We start from the raw sequence: 24,588 nt of genomic DNA, 5'->3' as shown, positions 1-24,588 counted from the left end.
GATTTTATTATTATTTCTGAATTTTACTTTATTTTTATTTTAATGTAGAAACATTCAGTAAACTATAATCTTTACATATAAACTGTGAATTTTTAAAACCTTCCATTCTTTACTAAACCTCAAAAATCACATCTACTTTTTTTATAATTTACTAGGTTTGTTTTTCTTTATAGTAAGATAACTTTATAGAACCTAATACTATCTGAGGGCGTAGAGGCCCAGCACAGTGCCTTTCTGTACCACGACCGTTATGGGTTCGTTTCTCGCTCGGGTGAATTTATTTTATTTATTATAAATTCACCCGAATTTTTATTATTTATTTAGTTCTGGTAACACGATAAAGGGTTTCCGTCATTTAACACGCAATGCCTAAAAATTTATGTTATAAACGAGATAGAGCTTAAAAGAAAATTTCCAAAACTTTTAAAATAAGCTGTAAGTATTAAAAATATTTACAAAAATTTAAACAAAAGCGATTCATCAATAGTTACTCCGTGTCAATGAACTATATCACCCTACAATAATTTCTATGGGTTTTGGTATTGACTGGTCTGTTTGTGGTTTTGAATATCAAAATTTCCCCTACGGAAGTAAGTTCCCGTGCATTGGTGGTCAAAGGTAATAATGGTTCGCGTGTCCACTCCACCACTGGGGTGACCAATGAGGAACTAAGCTATTAATATATGGTCCACGTATATGTATAATATAATCCATTTCATTAATCAGCTTAAATATAATATTTTTTAGGGAAGGATCAAACAATCATGTTAATTTACTTAAAGTGGACATGGAATAATTTTACTATGACATATTTTAAATAATAGGAATATTAAGTATAGTAAGGCAAAAACAAGAATCAATTTATTATTAATAGTGTTTTTTACACACCATATTAAAGAAAAAATAACGACAGCACTTAAATCAATAAATTATGAAAAATATTTCAACATACTATTCAAAACTAAAAATCACCTTCACACTCTATCCCGCACACAGCAAGGTAGGCAGTGGGAACCTAGTGTTAAGACACTCCGTTCCTCAATTAAAAAAATACATGCATGAAATATAACTTTGTAGTGCGGCCGAATAATCAATACCAATCATGGACTAGTCAAACATATGTCGATTTTTTTTCTTATTGTACGTTTTCTTTGATTCCAGGGTTCCCAATGCACCCAAGAGCTGCATCGCTGAGATCTTCAACGCCGACGGCACCGCTGGGGGCAGCCCGGTCAAGAACGGCTCCAGCCGTCCCCGTGTTCCTAGAGACACCCCCACCCGCCCACGAGACACGCACTCTCGTCTTTTTGGACAGGTAAGAATTGAAACTCAAAAAGAAATCAATATTAAATAAATAAAAAAAGTACTTATGTACGTACTAATGCCACCGCAGCTACACCTTAAAAGATTTTGCCGAAGTACGTACTTAAATTTCAATTCGTGATTAGTAATTTTGTAAGTTTTAAATACCAAATAAGCATTTACTGCTATAGTAAAGGCACGGAGAACACTGGCTATCAGAGGAGCTGGAGCTGGCTACCACTGGACCACCATCCCGCAAAGAATTCAACTAGGAAAGGAAAAGTCAGAAAATCACCTATGACCTGCAATCTGGCCTAAACAAATCTATAGCTGCCGTGGCATACCATATATGAGTTCCGAAAAAAAGTACTGGTTTATATGCACACGAGTACTCGTATATTAAACAACAAAGTTTTCAGTATATTATCTCATTTACTTATTCTATCTATTCCAGTCTGGAAACAACTCCCAATCATCGCCAATGATAACGGACACCATCCGGAGCAACATCCAGTTCGGAGACAGCGAGATCAATGGAAGTCCAGCTCACTCTCCCAAGATCAACGGCAGCGTGCACTCAACACCCAGCCGAGGTGAGATGGACCTCGCGGACCACTGTGAGTCGATCAGAATGTAGGCACGCCAGCACGTCACGCATCGTTATGCTGGGACAGACGAATGTGGAATAGAATACCTCTTGTATGAATGGAATTAGGGTTATTTTATCCAAAAATAATAAAAAAACGATTAATTTAAATCTTAAAACTAATATAGAGTTTTTTGATATAGACGAGTAAAAATAGACCCATCCCGCATTTAGCACTATAGGCAGAGGGAACCTAGTGTTAAGACACTCCGTTCTCCACTTTTTTCGAATTTTCGATGCATTGCGTGTAGAGTTATGAAACTCAACGCCGTGCTTTATTACCAGAGCGACGAAATGAAAACATTAAATAATTAATATCCTCGAGTGGGAATTAAAATTAGACTAGACTACCCTGCTATGTTCAGGGTAAAGCGTGAACCTAAAAAAAAACTTTAATCTCTCTCTCTCTCACTCTGTGCGTAAATAAAATGTTATATATATTTTATACGTATCTAATGCAGAGAAATCTCACAATGGTCTGCATAGTTATTTATTTAGAAACGCATACCGAAGTGCTGTAACATATCTTGTAGTTAGAATTGCAAGCATATTTTACTGTAAATAAACACCGACCAGCACATAGTTTGTTTTATATGGAGAATACCTTATTTGTAAATCTATTAAAATAACTAAACATTGAATAAATAGTGAATGGTTACCCTTAAATTGTAACTTAACCTTAATAATTACATATGAAAATTCATCCTAGTTGCTAAAACTTATATTAAATTAGACATCTTAGGATTCCATTCCACTTTCGTAAAATACGAGGCGTACACAGCATGCACTTAGGCTTATCGAATGGACCTTGTGTTTTCTGGACACAACCATAAAACGAGGATCTGATAATACGACCTCACATAGTATATAAAGCACGTTTAAAAAAACTAAATACTTAAGTATATGGTTTTATAAATATACGTTTATCTAATGTTTATTTGTATGTGTGTGAATTGTGTACGAACTAATATACTCACAGTATTAAAAAGTGCTTAGCTTCTAAAATAATCATCATCGATTTTTTATCATTACTAATGAAACACGAAATAAAAAATACTCATATTTTAGCACTTACACGAAAAACTTCTATATATAGCGAAGTCATACTAAAAATTAATATATTTAAGATAGATATATCCTAAAAGATTATCAGAGTAAGGTCTACGATAAACAATTAGCAATAAGAATATTTTCTAACGACAAATACATTGCTAATTGAACCGTTGACCACCGTCTCAGTTCAAATGAAAACCGTTAATTCTAAATGGTCAGTAACGTACACGCCACCGAAGAGGAACCCGGTGACCGGGGACGGAGTGCCCCTGCCGCCTTCGCGCCGCCGACATCCAGCCGCCAGCCTGCGAGGTGCTTCACCCAATACCTACCCACTTTACGACCTAGATCCTCAACCTACCCATCGATATTATACACAAGATTGGCCACCACTGCCAGCTCATTATTATGTAAATTCTGCAATGAAACCCCTGCAAGATATTCAACACACTCCTTATTCCTTATTAGGCTTACGAGGAGACGATCCAAATAAAATACATCCTATAATAGACCCCGATTCCTTTTCTCCTCAATTATCTATTGATAGGCACTGGCCTCCATTTCCTGCTCAGCATTATTTAGAGCCTCAAGAGCACTATATACCTCATCATCCTCTGCCACCCCATGCTTTTGTTGGCATGACTTCAGCTCTTGGAGAACGTCCCCAACCCGATTATAAATACAATCCAGTACCAACTTTAGACGGTCCAATAGATCCATTTGTCATTTCAAATATTGATCCTCCACCAACTCTTTTTAAATATGAGCGCGACGGTCCTATACCAGATGTTACTTTACTACAGACCTCCCCCGGTCCAGGTCCCAGTACCTTGACGGGTTTCCCACCAATATTCCATAAATATGTTCCTGGATACCTCTTTAGTCTCGAACGGCATGCTGAGGACTTCAATCATAAGACGTACTATGTAGACTATGTCCGCCGAAGAGAATTTGGTGGGTGCTTAATTTAGACAACGAAGGCACTGTTCTTTCTGATAATAATTTAATGTTGATAAACTAGCACTTGAACACATATATGAAGCTTTGTTTGTATTTAAAGAACCATATGACGATTCCTTCATGTCTTATAATTAAGCACCCAACTTTATTATTATTTGCTTTTGTGAATTTAAACGAAATAGATAGATTTTCGATTGTACTGTAAAACTAGATAGGTTATGAATATTTATTTATAGTCCTCTAATATTAACTTGTGTTGTCATTGTAAGGATTTGTTTTTTTTAATAATAAATTGTATTGATACCATAGAGTAAATATAGTGAGAATTAATAAAATATAGTTTTTATCACCGTTGCACGTAATTTAATTTTAATTTAAATAAATATATGTATTTTCAAAGCTGTGGAACAATTAGGTACTTATTTATGAAAATGGAAAATAATTAATATTTTAATGAGAATAACCACCTCCGATTGTTGCAAGGCTTTAAAATTTTCAAACGTATTAAATTTTCTTAATGTATATTTGCCAATTCCTCATATATAGCTGCACTTTTTATATTTTTTATCTTCTAAATTTATTTATTAGATATCGTGTTTGTCGTACTTAGCTTTATTTATCTGTATTTAATAAATTTATTATTTATTTTTAATTATCTTATAGCATTTGCATGTTTAAAATAATATTGTCGTTATAGTAAAATATTTTTGTAGCGTCAGCATTACTTTATTAAGTTTAGTACTGATTTAACTTAGACATTTATTGCTACACAGTACAACTCTTAAATGAAATTTAAAAAATCTTAAGTAATTAAGAAAAATAGCTTTAGTTTTATTTAACAAAAACGAAGCTTTCACTGTTGTACTACAAAATACTTTACTACAAATAAAACTAAAAATAACCATATTATATCAAATTTCAGAAGGCAACCCGATCACTGGCGACGGCTACAAATCTCTGAACGGTCAAATTAACATGGTGACGTCGATCAACGGTAATAGCAGCATCCTCCACAATCGCGTGCCTCCCGGTGGGTTCTCATCTGGGCTCTGGTAGACTCATCCCGAATATGGCCAAAAGTATCGAAAACACTGCAAGCTCAACTGATCTTGGTTTTACAGCTAAAAATATTTAGATAAAAAGTTTTTTCCATTAATAATATTATAATAATTTATATACTATATTTTATCTTGGGGAAATAATAATTTTTTCATCTGGTAAGCGTAAAAATAAAAAAAATGACATTTTAATGCAATTTATAAGTTTTAAAAATTCACACCATTAGCATTACCATGGTCCGTTGGGCTTGTAGTGCAAAACGAAGCATTTAATACAATGACGATATAAAATTAATATAATACTTTTAACCAACTAAGTTTTAGATCTTGAGATGTTTAACTTGCACACGACTACGTCCACTAAATTTGAAAGGGTATTTGTTGTTCATTAAATCCTTAGCCTGTCCCAGTAACATTTTATTCTAATAATTTTAGAATAGATTATAGATATTTTTGTAATAGTGACATTTCGATAGAGTTAAATTTCGAACGTTAACATTTGAATGTTTAATAGTATGGCAACACTTTAACATCGCCTAACGTTATGTTCAAAAATATTCAAATTCTATATAAAAATTGAAAGAAATAAGATTTTAATATTTCTATAATTTCAATTGTAATAATAAAATATTTAAATCAAGAAAACATCTAACATACGGATAAGTATTCAAATGTTAACGTTATTTAGATATTCTAAGTAAGTTCATAAAATTGTAATCTATCACTAAAGGATAAGAGCTCATGTTACGCAAAATTGGAGAATAAGGAGTGAGGATACGTATCAGCAATATACCAAAACGAATAGTGCCTTGATTGGTTATGAACTGAAAAATTCTTTAAGAAACAGTAAAATTGTGAGGAGTTCGTGTAATGGAATGGACACAGACAGTGATTATATTCTCTATATTTCACGGTATAGAAATAGTAATCATGCGGCACTCGGGCTAATTAATATTAAATTAAATTAACTTATAATATTTGACACTATTTTAAGTATATTCTCTCGTTTGTTGACTTTCATTCGTCGTAATTTAAAATAGATGGTATATAGAATGCATTTATTTTGTCTGTTTATACGTTTTTTTAGTTTATTTTCTACTCGTTTAGATTTTAATGTAAATTATTTGAATCTTGGTCGATTATCTGTTAACAATGGATATATGGATAAAACACAGTAGTTCTTACATTTTTCGAAACGATATTGTTGTATTTGTATTTCGTGTTAATGATAGCATATCATGTTTGTAAACACGTTTAATGAACCTAACACTAAGTCGTCGACACCTGGCCTAACTTTAACATTATGTTAATAGATAATAACCACTATTTCAAAAATAAAGTTTTTTTAATAATTTATTGTTGTTTTTTTAATAATACATATTTATTGAAAAATATGATATAGCACAAATAAAATGCCCTAATAAAATATTATATTCAGTAGTACCTATCAGTTATTTTGAATATTTATTTTAAAATCTCGTTATTATAAACGACGATTATTAACTTTTTTAGTTAAATTTGACTTTAAATAAAACTACCTACGTAATAATTAATTAATTTATTTCTATTAAATAGACATGTATGTATGTAATAATAGTCATCATGTGTTACATAATGTTGGAGTAACAGTTTTGGTACCCTAATAAATAATATAAAAACATAATGATTTTCATTAAGACATAGATTTTCTTAGAGTATAACTAAATTAAAATATCTAAATGTTTCTAAAATATCTTATACCTAGTTTTTAGGTATTTCATTGCTAATATCGGACTATAAAGGTTAAATAGTAAAAATATACAATTATTTAGATCTAGTTAATGAGACCATGTCCCCGATATAGTTTCTTAACATTATATTAAAATTCAAATGGAAAATTACATTACTAGGAAAATATAATCACATTAATCACACTCTAATAGTAATTTTCATTTTTAAGACATTTATTAAAATAATTTATGTAAAATTTTCTAAAACTAAATGGCTTAAGAGTAGAAACAAATAGGAACTTTAAGCTTTATTTTCACATATAATATTAAAGCGTATTTGGTTGTAGATTTCTTTACTTATAGTTGTACAATTCGCAGTGCAAATCAGAAATTTCTAAAAAAATAAAATTAGGCCGTCGCTTGCAGCCTTGTTTTAAATTGTTTTCCTATAAATATAAAAGGAATTATCCTAATTAGATACATCGAAGTTATATAAATATATTTTTAAGTAACATGACGTCTAAAACCTATCCCTTTTGGGTAATCCATTCCAGCCACAAGGGAAAACACATTTGTGCGCCTTATTCTCCCAGCGCCGATGATACCAACAAATATCATTTTCAGAGCGCTCACGAGATTGAGGTTTGTTAGATGTTATGTTTTCCATTAGTTTTAGAGTTAGGATTGATACTTGGCGAGTGAGTGAATCAACGCGATGAGTCAAATCCTCCACTTGAGGGTCGTTTTCTGATGACTCTGATTCAGAAGACGGGGAGGGTGGTGACCGCGCGTTCTGATTTGAGACATCCAAAATTCTGTCCGCCAAAGAAGCCAACTTCTCCAATGGAATGTCCGTGTGCCCAGAAAATATATTTTGCATCTGAGATGGTAACCGACGAAAAAACACTTGCTTTAGTATCGCTTCGTTATGAAGTGAATTTCCAGCGATCGCTCGTAGATGGGCTAGAAATTGAGTAGGTTTACGTTCACCCAGTTCCTCCTTGCTCAGCTGCTGGCGAACTCGTCGACGAATCAATTCCGCCTTAAGATAATTGTATCTGTCTTCATTGGGAGGATTTGTGATAATGTCTTCCACTTCTGCTGCAAATCTCTCCGGTAGTTGGCTAAGAACGTAACCGTACTTAGCTCTGTCTCGCGTAATACCAGCAGTTTCGAAAATCGCCTCCGCTTGAGAAAACCACAATGCTGGACGATCAGCCCAAAAAGGTGGCAATATAGTCACTTTAAAAATATTATTTTGTGAATCACCATCTGCTACTACGTTAGAGTTCAAAGTGGCCATCATTGAGAAAAAATAGAATAAGAGAATTAATAACAATTATCTATAATAATATTTAAAAATAAATAACAGGTAAATTAATGCCCGAAATCAATGGCCATCGATGAAAGATGGGCCATTTGGGCCACTTTTTCTATATTAATATAACAATAATTTCTCGGTTCACAAAGTTATATTAAGTACTTTTTAAAATACATTTATATATGGTATACATTCAAGCAAAACAAAAGTTTTTGTTCTTCGATCTCCTGGTATGGAAGCTGCGCGGTAAGCGTGATATGATGAATTGAATGCACCTATTTTCAACGATTATTGATTTTGCACTGAATGGAGAATAAATAAACATAATAATTTTAATAATACGGTCATTTCATGGGCTTATGATCATTTGTATAAATAAGTTAATTAGAATTAAAAAAGTTGTTTGGCTATAACATTTTATATTTATTTGTTTATGAAAAGCGCAACAAGTGCAGCTGGAACGACCTTTTGTACTAGGGCCGATTCCATATCTAGAATTCTAGACTACTATAGGACACCGGATTCGAAAACTCGCTCCTTCAAATATAATATTATTGACGCGTTCGGAACATTGTATAAAATATTTGGCAAGTGATAATATTTTTTTCAGCACATTATAAAACAGAAATATCAATTTCTTATTTACAAGATCGGTTTAATATAATCCAATATTTATAATAAGTACTTATTTTAAGAAATGCGAATGAGCTCTTTTTCATAATAATATTTTTTTTTATTTACAAAAACATTGCAAAGTTAAACATTGCGTATTTTTTAAAATTATTATAGGTATTTTTTTTTAGATCTTACTTTAAATCACTTTCAGATAAATTAAATTCCTAATGTTTTTATTATAGTGTAGGTACCTATTAAATACGTACAACACAAAAATATAATATCTGCGATATAAAATATAATATTAATTAAAACTAGGGACCCGCTCGTCGCTTCGCCCGCTTGAACTATGTAGATACATAATTATAAATTTACTAATCTGCATTACTTTCATATTCTAATTGTAATATCAATTTAAAAACAATATCCTTACATAGGTATTGAAAAGTAAAGTTTCAGCGAAATTACATAGTTACTAGTATATTATGTTCCTTACATAGTTATTTCTTTTTTATAATAACTAGAGGACCAATTGACGCGTATAGTATAGTAAAGTAAATTTGGACTTAAGTTTAAATTTTCCGCCGAATTCTGAGAGGCAGGTGTTGAGTGGAAGAACTCAACGCCGCGCTTTTCCTCGATATCAGAGCTAAGAAATGTAAATATGAAATATTTTATTTCCTCGTATCGAGGGAATCGAACCCACAACCTATCCTGTTTTGAGTCACACTTTCTGCCTGTGCCACAACTAGCCTATTAGCATTTTAACAATACTACCTACTCATTAAATGGCTGTTAAATTACTATTAAGTTTTGCTACTGACTTATTTTTTTTGTGTAAACTTTTTAACAGAATCGTAAAAGTTTAAAGCCTGTGAAATAAAAAAAAATTAAAATCACATTAAATTAAAGAATATTATTGAACTTAAAATTTTATTTCAATATTGAAATGACTTAAATTACAACAACAATTAAATAATAATTATTAGGAACAAAATTGTGAGATAAATGCAGAATATATTTCATTCTTTCCTTTCCTCTTCCCCCCGGACCACCGTAAGGTGCAAACGTGTCTAAAGTCCGTGTTAATTTGTTTAATAAACAAATAATTAAAAGTTGAGTGAATAAATTCATCTTCATATAATAGGAGAACATAAACTGAAGAAGCTTAACTATAAGCAACATTTGTTCCTGCTCGCCTGGTACTTTCGACTCCACCCAAAGTGAGTGAATACTGCTTTTAATAATATCCAATCTGTGCAAACGCACACCCCACCTGGCAGCTGGATCCGCCCTACTGCTTGGAGTTGTCTACGCCCCTTAATGCAATTGGATCATCTTCAAGCAACAAGTGGCAGCTGCAGTCGCTCCTCATTTGTCGAATTCTACTGTTAGCAATTACCTCTCCACTTATACTACCCTGGTGCTCCAAAATGGAAAATACTCTAAATAAATCACTTTCAGACACAGATATCAATACTTTGGGACAAAATAACACTCCTCCTAACTTTGTGTCGACCAGAAATAAAAGAAAAAGGAATGACGACTCTTCAGTCGAATTTTCATCCTTCAAAGAGGAAATTAAAGATATGATTTCAAGTTTGTTATCAGGTCAAAACCAAGAATTTAAGAAGAATTTAGCACTTTTGAAAGAAATCCAAACTACTAATAAAAATATAGAAAACTCCATAGCTTCGACTTCGACGAGGAATTTCAGAGAAAAATTACTGGCTTGGAGCATCAGATTAAGGAGGATAGAAAATATATAACTGTTCTGGAAGATAAGATCGAAGAAATGCAGAGGTATAGTCGTAAAACAAATTTTGAAATTAAAAATGTGCCTAAACAAGTAAACGAATCCAAAGAAGATTTAATTAACATGGTTACATCATTATCTAACACCATTGACTGTAGCTTAAACGCATCTGACATTCGCGACATCTATAGAGTGCGCCTAAAAAAGGAAAACGTAATAAATACTCCGATCGTAGTAGAAACTTCGTCGACTCTGTTAAATAATAAAGTTATAAGATTATGTAAGACATTTAATATTAAACAAAAAAATAAACTTTGTGCCAAGCACAAAGCTCGGTCTGCGTTCTTCTGTGGATACACCAATTTTTATTACGGAACAGTTAACTACCACGGCATCACGCTTATATTTTTTATAAAAATATATATTCATCACATATACTTAGCAGTCATTAATACTATTAACCACTCTACAATTCTATTAAAACTTTCTCTGCTATGTAGTGTTAATCGATGCCCTAAGACAAAAAAGTTCACTGATTTCAGCAAGGCTCTTTCGATGTTAGCTGAAAAAAATTTAACAGCTTTGTTACGTTGTGAAGATCCTAATCTTCTTACTGAATTGCTTATTTCTAAAGTGACAGAGTCATTGAACGAAAGTTCTTATGTAAAACACATCCCGAAGAAAAATCGTTCTATAAAACCGTGGATTACACCTGGCATTCTGCGTTGTATTCGGAACAGAAACCAGATGCAAAAAAAGCTAAGAAATAACCCAGATTGTGAAATAATGACAATTGCTTTTAAAAGATACCGTACTCATTGCAACAATTTAATAAAAAAGGCTAAAAGAAAATATGATAGCGAACAATTAATGTCATGTACTAAAAATCTAAAAAAACTTTGGGACAAAATTAGAGCCATAACTCCTTTAAAGCCCTCTATGTCAAATTGCGATAGGCTTTTGAATGTAAAACCAACTCCAACAGATTCCGTGAATTATATTAACGATTACTTTGCGAATATCGGAAAACAGCTTGCAGATAATATACTTTTAAAATTAACTAAAGAAAATAACATTCAACCTCTTATAAAATCTACGTCGTTTTCTTTCGTACTGCTTGATTCGGACATTAAAGAAATAGATTCCATTATTATGAATTTGAAATCTGATAGTGCCCCTGGTTGGGATAACATTCCCACGACATTTATAAAATTAGCCAGACATATCCTTAGCCCAATAATCTGTCATTTAGCGAATCTATGTTTCAAACTAGGAACCTTCCCTACTATATTAAAACAATCAATTATAACACCAGTTCACAAGGGAGGGGATAAATGTAATATTAATAACTACAGACCTATTTCAGTTTTACCATCTATTGCCAAAGTTATAGAAAAGCTACTAAACTCAAGACTACTTAATTATATGGAAAAATTTAATATTATCTCTAATTCACAGTATGGCTTTCGACGCAAAAAAAGTACTGAAGATGCCATTGTGACACTAACTTCTTATATTTCCGAAAGTATTGATAAAGGCAAGAAGTGCTTAACCGTCTTTCTAGACCTAAAAAAAGCCTTTGACACAGTCTCCGCTCCTATTCTGCTGCAAAAACTTGAAAGTGTCGGTATAAGAGGTACTCCCCTGTTATTATTTCAAGACTACCTAAGTAACAGGAAACAGCGAGTAAAAATTGGTGAATATACAAGTAGCGACTGTCCCGTAAGCTTCGGTATCCCCAAGGAAGCGTGTTGGGGCCATCTCTATTTTTAATTTACGTGAATGACTTGCTAAGTATGAATATTAAAAATGGTCAAACTTTTGCTTACGCAGACGACACTGCAATTGTCTTTTCGGGTCCTTCTTGGAACGAGGTAAAGCAAACCGCGGAAATAGGACTTGCAAAAGTGTCTCTCTGGCTTAAATCTAATGTTCTCACACTTAATATAGACAAAACTAACTACATTTGCTTCACTATAAACAGTACAACTCAACCCGGAACTAATTTTATACTAGAATTGCACAACTGCCCCGTATAGTAATATTTCTGTATGTGATTGTGCCCCTTCGATATCGATATATTGAGTAGAGTTTCTACTACCAAATACTTTGGTGTAATGCTAGATCAGCGTTTATCATGGCATACACACGTAGACTATACAAGCACGAGAATTCGAAAACTTATATGGGTTTTTAAAAATCTGAGACATGTAACAAATAAAACAATACTAATCCAAATCTACGTAGCTTTAGCTCAGTCAGTATTGGGATATTGTATCTCTGTATGGGGTGGAGCATCTAAAATAAAGTTCCTTCAGATAGAAAGAGCACAAAGATCCTTGCTGAAAGTTATGTTTTTTAAACCTTTTAGATTTTCAACAGAGAGTATATACTCTAGCTGCGACTTACTGTCTGTACGAAAGCTATATATATTAAATTGTGCTTTGAAGGTTCAGAGCTGTAGTTTTTCCAAACAACCTGGAGCAACCTAACAAAAGGAGGTATGTCCCAGCTTATACTCCTCTTATGAAAACTAAATTTGGTAACCATCAATTTGCAAACCAGTCGAAGTGTTTATATAATGCAATAAACAAAATATTAAACTTATATTCCTTAAACTTCTTCGAATGTAAAAAACCATTTACTGCTTGGCTGCGAAACCTAGATTATGACTTTATAGAAGCCATGATGCGACGTTGAATTCGCACTACACATACACATACACACACAGACGCACACACACACACACACATACCCAACCACACACCACCCACGAACAGACAAACACATGCACACATTTTAGCTTAAATTGATCTATATACATAAATTTAGTTATTTATTATTATTGTTTGTTTTCTAATTTCTATATACTTTGTATTGTACAGTAGCTATAATTATATCCCATTTATTTTTGTTGTTATTTCCATAACAAATGTATGAAGTGTTATGGAAGAGCGGGGCCTCCTGTTACAAGTACTAGTATTATACTAGTTACTTACTAGGTTGGTCTCATTACTTTCTATGTAGCTATATAATATGTGGAACTGAAATAAATAATTTTATTTTATTTTATTTTTTATTTTTTTTTATTTCATCATATTTCTTCACGACATGACACAGGTGACTCTATTTGAAATGTTACTGGGCCATCATTCTCTAGGTATAACTGTCTATATATTCCAAAAACACCATCTGAAAATAAACTTTCTATAGGTTTATATTAAGTTATGTATGAAATAACTAAAAGACACACTTTAAATTACTTGAACTGGAAAATAAAACAAAATCAGTTTCCCAAGTGGTAATAATTTAGAATCCCAAACAAATTTAATTCAGTAATGATCAAATTTCAGTTATACCTTTAACTTTTTCTTGTGAATATTTTTCTTTTAACATTTCCATCATACTGTTGTAATATTCTTGTGTCTTCTCTCCATTCATTATTTTGTGAAAATCTGGTGTGTTACCCTGGCAATAAACATTTAAAATATATTACACCTTTGCAAAAATAATTTCAAGTATTTTGCCCGTCTTTATGCATTTTTTAATGTGTTTTTTATACATAAAAATTTAAACATGGTGGGACACATGCAAGGGACACTCTGTTGAATCCTTCTATGTTAACTTATTTATACATTGTCTAACATACTAATCTGCATGCTACAATTATTATACATTTTCATATTTTCTTTTTTATTATATTGAATAGGCTTGCATTTGACCGTCTACCAGTCCACAATGACTCATATAGTTATTTAAAATGTTAGTTACCTTCCATCCATTGCAAATTGTGTACTGACTAACTATTAATATTTCCAGCTCTTTATCCACAACACTTTTCTTCCATTTCTTTCCATTATCATCATCAAATAGTTTTACACTGTAATTTTATATATCAAAATTATAGTTAATTAATGAATAAAAATAAAAATGTAGGTATTTATTCCATACACTTATTTACACTTACATGTATTCTAAATCTTTCAACGTATCATCTTTATAAACACCAACTAAAACACAAATTCCTTTTTCTATGCTAACTGGTATATCATCATTTACTGAAAAGTAAAAATATACACTTAATACAAGTTTTTTATTGTAGGTGAGCAATTTATTAAAAATAATAATTATAAAGTAAATTACATACATATAATTTTCGCATTATTTACTCTTTGAATAATGGCCTTCATCTTATATTATCTCATAATTCAATATAAATCTGTTTTATGTGGGCCACTACATTCATATAAAAAGTGTAGCATACAGGGCTGAAGGCAATAATTTTTTTTGATTGATTGATTGATTTCTCGATATATGGCGTTTCGAGCGTGCCAGATAATTTTTTTTTTTTTTTTTTTTTCATGATCATCTATAGATTATAATAATTATGCGTGACATTGGCGAAATGAATTGTGCTCAACTCGCCCAAATCAACTGGCACGTTCGAAACGCCATATATCAAGAATTCAATTCAATTCCTCGCCCAGAATACATTTACCCTTTGGGTATATGTGGTCTGTGTATTTAACCAACAAAGGTGGTACAAACAACCTAGTAGCTCAAATTCCAAGTTCGCATAATTATACAAAATGTACTTTTACAGCTGAAAACATGTTAAATTAAGTTCAACTGTCGTTCAATTCTATCTCATACTTTGCACATTCATCTTGTCAGAATATAATTGCGATATTTGAGGCCATTGTAACAATGAAACACGAGAATAAGAATTCGAACATTGGATATGAATTTTTCACTTCTTCACTCCGATAGGAATGTATGTGATTTAGTGGTCAGTACTTTTGGATGGATTTGCATTATATTTAATCTTCTAAAAAAAAATCATCCTTAGTGTTAATAAAAACAATATGTGTTGAAATTTATAACATGACACCACATTAATTGATTGAATCTACAAATGCAGCCAGTACAGTCAGTAATTTTTACAATGCCTTAGTTTTATATCTAATCTTTATTTGGAATGTATCAAATTAAAAATAATTTACTCTCTTGAATCATTTATTTTGCTTTCTTTATTATCTGTTACTTCAATAGCTTTTTGCTTTTTGTTTCCTTTTTCATTGGTATTTTGGGAAGATATTTCAATTTCTAGAGTAACAGGTCCATCATTTTGTAATGAAACTTGCATATAGGCACCAAATACACCATCTAAAATTAAAATATATTGTTTGTAATCACATCAGATTATATAAACAGTTGAACTAATTGATATTTTTTTAAATTTTACTCTTCAAACATTATTTGGTAAAATATTGAACTACTGAAAATATTACATTTTAAACAAATAAAAATGGATGAAGCGATAAGGCACTCCTCACCTTTAATTTTTAAAATATTATATGTAGTGTAGTAAAAATCAATGTTTTGTGTGAACTCGTCATTGTTTACCAGAATGGGTAAATAAACATGATAAAAATATTAATAATGCTCAAATTCACAATCCTTGCAATTACAGTCAGACACTGTCCCATTACTACATATTGGCCTTTAGTTATTACTTCATTGCATATACTATAACCAATTGATTAATTACCTTTTATCTTCTCTGGCTTATAAATGGTTTTTAACCTTTCAATAAGTTTATCATAGAACTCCTTGGCTTTCTCCGAAGGCATTGCATTATGGAAATCAGGTTTGTTCCCCTAAATTAAATATTATTAGGAAATTACAAAACTGCTGTTTCTGCAATGGACAGTAAGAGTAAACTTATTCAATAATATTGACTATATAAATAATGAAAATTTATTCTTTTACAGTACCTTCCAAGTGTTATATAATGTGAATTGGCTAACACACAGAAGTTCAAAATCTTTATCTACAATGCTCTTCTTCCATTTCTTATCATTTTCATCATCAAACAGTTTAATACTTAATATTTTTCGAGCACTAGAAACAAAGATTAAATTGTAGATAAAATATGTGCATGTATAGAGAAAATTTGAAGTTTGGTACAATGGAAAAATAATATTTAGAAAAAGATCTCTAAGAGGGACTATCGTCAATTTTCTCTTTAGTTCTAATATGTACAAATATAAAATGCATAGCACTTACAATGTTTCCATATCCTTTTTATTGTCATTACCACAAATTCCAATGAAGACGCATGCTCCCTGTCCAATACTGCTAACTATTTCTCCGTTAACTAAAAAAAATCGTATAATGAAAAATTGTGATTGTGATTGTGAATTATAATTAATTTGTCCCACAGCTTACCTGCAACTTTAGCATTCATGACACGTTGAATTACAGCTTTCATTTTGATTAATTATATTTGTTTAAAGAGATAATATTTATTTATTAAGTAAGCTATTTAGTAGGTTTTTTCTTTAAATAGAAGTCGTATTTCCGATTAAGACATTAACAATTGACACTTGACAACTGACATTGGCAGATGACGTTTGCATTATAAATAGAAATATACACTCTACATCCGAATAAGCCCTCTGTTATCTATATACTAGAGCTAGTAAATCGTTATATAGACTTACTAGCGGACGCGCGCAGCTTCGCTTGCATATTTCAAATTTTATAAAAATTGGTGCCGATTTAAAAAAAAATCTATACAAACTTTCAACCCCTTATATGCACCCTTAGGGGAAGAATTCTACAAAACGATGAAACACGTGTTCAATTAAATACTTTTAAAAATCTAAATTTAAAATTTTATGAAAATCGGTGCCGATTTAATTTTTTTTCCATACAAACTTTGAACCCCTATTTCACCCCTTTAGGGTTAAAATTTTTCAAAATCCTTTCTTAGTGGATGTCCAGATTATGAAAGTAAACATCTGTCCAAATTCCACGTTTCTACGTACAGCGGTTACGGCTGTGCGTGCGTCTTACCTCAGTCAGTGAGGACAAGTCCTTTTATATATATAGATAATTCTTTAGTCGTGTATGATTGGAACAAAATCGAAATCTTAATTATTATTTTAGTTATATAAAAATAATACATTCAATAAATTTATACAGCGTGGAAATTACGCAAAAAGCTGACAGCTTTTCTTCAATTAACCATCTATTACGTATAGTTTATTGATCTAAGTAGATATTAATAAACTACCTATTAAAGGTGATATAACATCTATGTAATGTTGAGTAAATACGTTTTAAAATTATTGTGAGGCTGTATATTGTTAGCATACATGTCTTTTTCTATTTTTACTATATTATTGTTTGTCCTTTTGAATTTTGACCTATAAATTTTACATTAAATGATATTTGCTATTAATAAAAAAACTTTAATTTATCTTACGAATATAAATTATTTACATCAATTTTTTAAAAGTAATTTTGATAGTTTTACTATAGTTATAGTTATTAAGGGCATACATCAGTGTTAAAATATTGATTTATAATGCACCTTTGAAAGTTAGTAGAGTTCGCTATTTTATTTTTAACTAAACGCCTACATTTTTATGACAGCAAAGTTACACCTCTGAAGTTACCATAATACTTGCACAATTTTAGTAAGAAAAGTTTTGTTTCCGTTATATCATTTTACTACGAATATAATAAGTTAATGACTTAGATAAAAAAAGAGTTTTTTTAGCTCTTTTATTGTTTCAAATTATGTCTCACACTGTATTCCGCACACAACAGGCACAGGGAACGTAGTGTTAAGACACTCCGTAAACTTACTACTACTAGTTACTTTGAATAGTAAGTTAATTAATCTGACCTTTGCAATTCCATTAAGTTTCCAATTCCATTTATAAAAAATAATAACAATCCATACTAAGGACAACTAGTATGCAGGTACCGTAATAATTTAGAAACATGGATGTATACCTTCAGATGTGTAGATATAAATTGTTATGAATATATTTTATAATATTTTAATCAAATTAATGAGGAGAAAGTAGTAAAAGAAAGAAATTAATCATTCAGACTAGTTTATTTGGAAAACAACTAAAATATATACCCACATTAAATAATACACCGAAAAACTGTAAGCGTAAGTAATTTAAGTTTTTCTTAAAGTTACACAGGGAGTGTTGTGCATATAATTAACAATATTAATACTTTACAAAGGTATAAATTATAGCTGATAGTACCCTCGACAGTAATTTGGTTTTATCGTATACGATCTGAGTGTTCATAGTAAGTTTCACTCTATTAAATTAAAAAAAACAACAAGTGACATTCTAAGCATTCTAATGTCATTTATAATCTGTCAATATAAAAAAAAGATATATATTTGGACTTTAATCGTTAGAAACAAATGAAATATTCCATAAAACCAAAATCCTCAAGTGTAGATCTAACTTAAACGAAATGTTTATTGAAATTTTATGTTGTTTATTTTGATTTAATCTATAATATTATACAACTTAATTTCAAAATTAATAATTATTAATAATTCTAATAAGAAACTGGATAACATAGTCAGTAGTTACACACAACTCGCAAGATAATACTTACAAATTAAATTTTGTAAATGAATTGCCTAAATTCAGTATCTAACTTTAAAATGAACACTCGTCGACTGCGCATGTGCAAATTAGAGAACTAGTAACTATTAAATGCTTCCTATAACAAATACATTTGAATTTTTTAAAACAAATATAACTAAAAAGAATCCTTCTTGATATAAGGTAGTAAGGAATACATCACTTGCAACACCAAAATGATAAACCTTAGCATAATATAATATAGTTATTAGCCATAGCATTTAAAACTAGGAGTATTTTTAAGCTTCTTCAGCTGTACGTATACCTAATGTATAATTTTGATTAAATACCATAGACAATTTGTAGAATAAGGCTTAGTTTACATAAATAATAATGTATATTACAAGAGATTGTAAAAACAAACAATAATATATTATATTTTAGTATAATTTTACATTATTTTTATAATATTTAAAAACGCATATATTTTAAATTATAGTGTTGCCATTCTCCAATAAATAAATAACACAAAGAATCACAAAGACGTAAATCTAGATACATACATATGTACATGAACAGCCTCTTTAATAACAACCTCAAAAGTTTACAACAAGAAGGTTCCTAAATTAGCCACAACTCTTCCAAATAAGACACTGTTTTAAATATTATTAGAAGCTAAAATAATAGACTTGCCGATGCTTATCTACATCAATAAGTAAGTACTTAAATAAACTAAAAATCACATTAATTATATACTTATCCATAGTATAAATCACCAAGGAATAAAATTCGCTCAATTTTTCTCTCATACATTCTAAAGAAATAAGTTTAGGATTTAGGTTCTAATTTTAGTGGTTTATTTCTTTCTTCTTCTGAAGGAACAAGGGTGATCAGACCAGCGGTATAAAGCCGTACATGCTCCAAGTATCGCCGTCTATTTTCTGGATTGCTCATGACCGCAGCAACGAATTCAGAAGTTTCCCGTTGTAGAGCGATGATTTTTTGCTGAATTAGCCTGTTCTTTTGCATTAGTGCTATTGTTTTTAATGCTAATTCAAGAATAACTCTGTTTTGGGCGGTCTTGTCCACGGTGGCAGGGGGTGGTGGTGGTGGCGTGGTGGGTTCCACGGGTGCTGGTGCAGATAGCCAATGCATTCTTTGCAAGCGTCTTGCCTCTCTAAGGCGAGTTACTTGAGAGCCTGAAACAATAAGAAAAATTAAATAAAAAATGTGTTCACCTTCTTTATAAAAAAAAATATCTTAATAGATCAAATTGCCGTCTATGTAAATTGTATTATATTATAGTATTTTTATTACATCTTCATAATGAACAAATAATTAATATTTCGTTAATACAAAATAACATTTTCAATAACAAATTAAAATAATTAATAGTGAGAATCAAAACTAATAAATTATAAATAATGTTTCGAACGATCCTAAATGAGAATGCAGCCGTCACGTTATATGCGCATACGTTCAAAAACCAGCCGCCAACAAACAACGTGGTTGGGGCACGTGCGCGACGGGAATTTTAACATCTCTATATAAGTATAGTTATTATTTTTTAAATGATGTGAATTGATTTTTGTATGGTAATAAAAATTTTTCGGGGCCAGTCGTCGGGCGCAGGGGCTCAAGGTTCAACTGTTAATGGGACAGGTTGTGGGTTTGGTGGTCACTCGTTGAAATGAAATATGTAATATTTTCATTTCTTCGCTCTGGTGTCGAGGCAAAGTGCGGCGTTGAATTCCACCATTCAATAGTCTTTGCCTATTCTGCTACATACAGGATTTATTATGAACCTAAAAAGAACTAAATATTTTTAGAGCTTTGTTGAAGCTTTTTGTTACAAAATTTTTATCGTACCCAATGTAACCTATGCTTACGTGTAAATAAATAAAAGTCATTGTAATTCATTAAAACATTTATATGTTTTATTAAGTAAATTAAATATTAATTATTGATTTTATGTTAAAGGGGAAAATTGTTATTTTTTTTGTCACCGCCGCACACGTGACACGCATGACACGTTTAATTAATATATAATTTATAATAATTAACTTTATAATTATCCTTATTTTATTATTACTAGCGTTGGTTGTTTTGGTGAAACGTTTACCAAAATCAGAAAAAAAATATAAAGATAAATTATTCCTGAATCAAGTGATGCTACACTTTAACAAGATCCAGACCATATTAGCTTTTTATGTAAAGATTTTCATTAAATATTAACATGAAACATAGAAAAAAACAGAATTTCGTTTCGTCTACGCAGTATTTTCAGTCCGGATAAAAAAAACGTTAAGATACAAAAATACTATTGTTTGTAGACAATTGTCAGACTTAATAAATGTTTTAAATGCGTATTACGCATATTGGATTAGAATATCCAATTTTATATAGAAAAGCTAGTGTTTTAACACTAGGTACCCTCTGCGTACCCTCCTGTGTGAGGTATACAGCGTGAACCGTATTTACATATAGAAAAAAAATCGTATTGCCTTAAATTGAAATATAATATTGTCGATATAATACAAATGAATGTAGATGATAAGTCAAAATTATTCTAAATAATAAATATTTATAAAGGAAACAGTTAAAATGGAAATTGAAGCATCACGTGTATATATACTCGGTAAGTGGCGTTATAAACACAAATGTACCGAATAAATATTCATAATAATGGCCGTGATACACTTAAATACTGGCACAAAAATATTTTATATTTTTTTTAGCTTAATGCTGTATTTCGCTCATATGAATCCGAATTCTGGAGGCATTATTAGGCAAGTATTGAGTGGCGTAACTCAACGCGGCGGTTTGCCTCGAAAGCAGAGATAGGAAAAGAAAATATTAATTAATTCATGTCCTCGAAATAGAGTCCAACCGACTATCTCTCTGACTGTATTCGATAATTTAATATCAAATTAATTATAATTGAAGCTTTCATATGTAAAGCTTTTGTAATGAATAAAAATAAAAATAAGGTCTTAAAGTAAATATTCAGATTTCAGTACCAACACTAGGTATATGTATAATATGTAAATTCCTTATTAGGAACTATGAGTTTATTAACTCGAAATTTTACTTCAGGAAATATTTATGAATGTTTGCACATTTACGAACAAATAAAAACAATGCTTAAAATTAAGAAAAAATTAAATGGAATCTCAATCCCGTTGCGTGCGTCAATATATTATTATTACGGAGAATGAAGAACAGAGAGTTTATTCATAATATTCCGCTAGTTCTTGACGATTAGTACCTAAAGATAAAATAACTTAATATATTTTTTGTTAAAATGTACCTACTAGGTTATAAATAAACATTTTTCTTTATTATAATCTGTACTACTTATGTACCAAGAATACATTAAGGAAAAGTTGAGTAATGAAAAGTTTAGATATAAACAAAACCAGTTGAGTTTTTTCTTACATTTTTAAGCACTAACGTCAAAATAACGTCACAAATTGATATGAACATAAATAAATAAAAGAAATTAGTTATTACTGGTATTTTACGTAATTTAGTACCTTTCAAAATTATTTCAGCTTAGGGAAATTCCATTTGTATTTTATTATCTAAGTATATGCTTTATATATCTAGTAAATAGTTTAAAAATGTAAGACCATATTAAAAATTTAAGACGTTTTAACAAGTCTAAATAATAAAATCATTATATTACATACTTTAGCACATTAACGGTCTTGATTTGTTTAGAAAGTGTTAGTCTAGCTGCGTATATATGTAGCTAGGTGAATGACCTAACTCTATCAATGGCTGACATCTTACGTACTAAACTATATGTATAATCTATAGATACAATTCTGAAGAACCATTTCATAAGAGAGCCTAATTTTAATAAAATGAAAAATAGGCTTAAATTTTAATAAACTGTTACTATTGTTTTTATATATTCCTAAAACTGAATGATTGTTCTAAATCAACATACATAATAAAGGTTTGTTTATTAAATGTGCGTTCTCATTAAAAAACTTCTGTTGCTTACCTTCCTCCGAATTCTGGAGGCATTGCGTGTTGAGTGGTGGAACTTAACGCCACTTTTAATCAGAGCTTTTTGCTTGTTAGCAGAGCGATTATATTATTAGTAGTGAATAAGTCATTAAAAAGTAAAGCTTTAAAAATATATAGAGAAAAGTTATTTTGACTGCTATTCACAATTACTAAATATTAATTTTATATATAATTTTTTACTTTATTGTCTTAAACACCTCACAGCACACGACCACAGATAAAATGTACGTAACACAAATTATGAACTATTGCATAGACATTAACTCTTCTCATGAAATAAAGAAAATGCTTGTAGATACATTCTTTAAGAATTGTTGTCAATTATAATTTAAAAGTATGTATATTTGATTTTTAATTGTTAATCAAACTACAAAACCAGAAATGCTATTTTCATGTCTTGTTTTCTTTGCATTTTCATAGTGTTTTGGCAGACAAAACTAGTGATTAGCCACTCTGTTCTTCATTTATATTTTCTTAACACGTACACGTACACGTAAGGTGTCAGAATTACCGCTTTCTGTTTATGAAAAAACGTTGTTTTTTAAATTATATTTTTTTTAATATAGTCATGACATGGATCCAGCAATACTTAGATACAATAAAAAAAAATTATTCCTATTAATATTTTTTATATTCATAAATGTTATAATTTTTACTTGCTAAAAGATATATATTGTTTCTAAATTTGAAATTATATACTTTTTTGTATAAAAATAGTACATACATTTATTATCAATCACTATCAAGTCAATTGTCAACTATTTTCTTTTTTATAAAATTTAATTATTTAATCTTAATATCAACTAAACAATAATTCAATAATAATATTGCATTACCTTCATAATAATAATAAGCATATCTATCAACAATTATTTAATTTCTCCATTGCGGTAGGTCAGTGCCTCAAGTTGCTATGGCTCTATCTATTTATTCCCACGCCAAATTACAATAAAAGCTTACCTTTTTTTATTTTCCTAATCCTCTTTTCACACATTTTCCTCGTTTAAACACAGCTGGCTGGCGCCAAACACAATAAAAACAAAATTTGAAAATCGAACGCGTTGAACTACGTGTGTGTCGCTCGAGCTCCGAACTAGGTTTGAAAATCGAAGGCCCGGGCCGTCTCGACGTGAACACTGAAGCGCCACAGAGCGAGATGGAAAGTTGTATTGTCATGCGAAAATAACCATTTCCACAAAACATCACGTTTTGTTTTCAATAATATTATTTATTATGCTTTTATGCGGGAAAATTTTAATGTCTTAAATTACGCTATGACGGAATTGTATTTACTATAAAATCTCAAACACGTGATGGTTGATGATGATTCCCATTTATGTTATTATCTATATTTTAAGCATTTTAATTAGATAGCTTGAGTCCGTCACCCAACACGCATTATCGTTAAAGTTCGCTTAGAGTGGAGAAATAATTGTTTTAGCACTGGGATCTGTTAATAATTATGCACGAAGAGAAACATAAATATTATGATCGTCGTTAATATTAAATTAGAGTAGAGCAGTAAATTAATTTACATGTATGAATGGATTCATATTTCAACAAGAAAAAATACTATATTAAGATTAAATATAAAACAGAGTCAAAAGTAAAATCTATTTTAGATGTAATTTTAAATTTTGGTTTTTATTTTATTTGGAAAAATAAAAATTATACTATTTTGTAATTTAACAATGATCCCTCGCTAAATTATACATATAT

The 24,588-nt window shown here is 30.5% G+C and overlaps 5 protein-coding genes across 9 annotated transcripts in view; 1 reads left to right on the top strand and 4 right to left on the bottom strand.

The window, feature by feature from the left end:
* LOC146536237 (microtubule-associated protein Jupiter-like) overlaps nucleotides 1–6,373 on the top strand; it is a 108,864-nt gene extending 102,491 nt beyond the window's left edge. For 2 of the 4 annotated variants that reach the window (XM_085189776.1, XM_085189775.1), the window contains exons 2-5: nucleotides 1,162–1,315; nucleotides 1,757–1,919; nucleotides 3,221–3,313; nucleotides 4,884–6,373. In XM_085189776.1, the coding sequence (XP_085045902.1) occupies nucleotides 1,162–1,315; nucleotides 1,757–1,919; nucleotides 3,221–3,313; nucleotides 4,884–5,017 (544 nt within the window). In that variant the 3' untranslated portion in view covers nucleotides 5,018–6,373. The remainder of the gene's footprint in view (nucleotides 1–1,161; nucleotides 1,316–1,756; nucleotides 1,920–3,220; nucleotides 3,314–4,883) is intronic. The other 2 variants (XM_085189777.1, XM_085189778.1) reach the window with 2 other exon arrangements.
* An 875-nt stretch (nucleotides 6,374–7,248) lies between these two features.
* LOC146536236 (uncharacterized) lies at nucleotides 7,249–8,031 on the bottom strand. The gene has a single exon (XM_085190523.1). The coding sequence runs from the start codon at nucleotides 8,029–8,031 to the stop codon at nucleotides 7,249–7,251; it is 783 nt and encodes a 260-aa protein (XP_085046649.1).
* A 1,549-nt stretch (nucleotides 8,032–9,580) lies between these two features.
* On the bottom strand, nucleotides 9,581–14,743 carry LOC146536235 (D-aminoacyl-tRNA deacylase-like). 2 transcript variants are annotated; one of them, XM_085189783.1, is made up of 6 exons: nucleotides 14,568–14,743; nucleotides 14,388–14,478; nucleotides 14,192–14,300; nucleotides 13,780–13,888; nucleotides 13,516–13,612; nucleotides 9,581–9,690 (listed from the first exon to the last, which is right to left on the bottom strand). In XM_085189783.1, coding segments are annotated over exons 1-6 (450 nt in total). In that variant the 5' UTR covers nucleotides 14,611–14,743; the 3' UTR covers nucleotides 9,581–9,689. The 2 variants fall into 2 exon arrangements, with proteins under 2 accessions (XP_085045909.1, XP_085045908.1); XM_085189782.1 differs by lacking the exon at nucleotides 9,581–9,690 and having other exon boundaries at nucleotides 13,478–13,612; nucleotides 14,568–14,738.
* Nucleotides 14,744–15,418: 675 nt separating this feature from the next.
* LOC146536234 (D-aminoacyl-tRNA deacylase-like) lies at nucleotides 15,419–16,821 on the bottom strand. Its single transcript, XM_085189779.1, has 5 exons — nucleotides 16,652–16,821; nucleotides 16,490–16,580; nucleotides 16,198–16,324; nucleotides 15,972–16,080; nucleotides 15,419–15,586 (listed from the first exon to the last, which is right to left on the bottom strand). Exons 1-5 carry the CDS (start codon nucleotides 16,692–16,694, stop codon nucleotides 15,420–15,422), a joined length of 537 nt encoding a protein of 178 aa, XP_085045905.1. The 5' UTR covers nucleotides 16,695–16,821; the 3' UTR covers nucleotide 15,419.
* Nucleotides 16,822–18,316: 1,495 nt separating this feature from the next.
* Nucleotides 18,317–23,992, bottom strand: Cipc (Clock interacting protein circadian). The gene is made up of 2 exons (XM_085190323.1): nucleotides 23,830–23,992; nucleotides 18,317–20,030 (listed from the first exon to the last, which is right to left on the bottom strand). The coding sequence occupies exons 1-2, from the start codon at nucleotides 23,861–23,863 to the stop codon at nucleotides 19,660–19,662; spliced, it is 405 nt and encodes a 134-aa protein (XP_085046449.1). The 5' UTR covers nucleotides 23,864–23,992; the 3' UTR covers nucleotides 18,317–19,659.
* Between the last annotated feature and the right edge of the window lie 596 nt (nucleotides 23,993–24,588).

The sequence above is a fragment of the Heliconius melpomene genome, chromosome 9 (genome assembly GCF_056956725.1).
Source record: "Heliconius melpomene rosina isolate 202511_hmr_F chromosome 9, ASM5695672v1, whole genome shotgun sequence".
NCBI classification, from domain to species: Eukaryota; Metazoa; Arthropoda; class Insecta; order Lepidoptera; family Nymphalidae; genus Heliconius; species Heliconius melpomene.
This window is presented reverse-complemented; position numbering and strand designations above follow the sequence as displayed.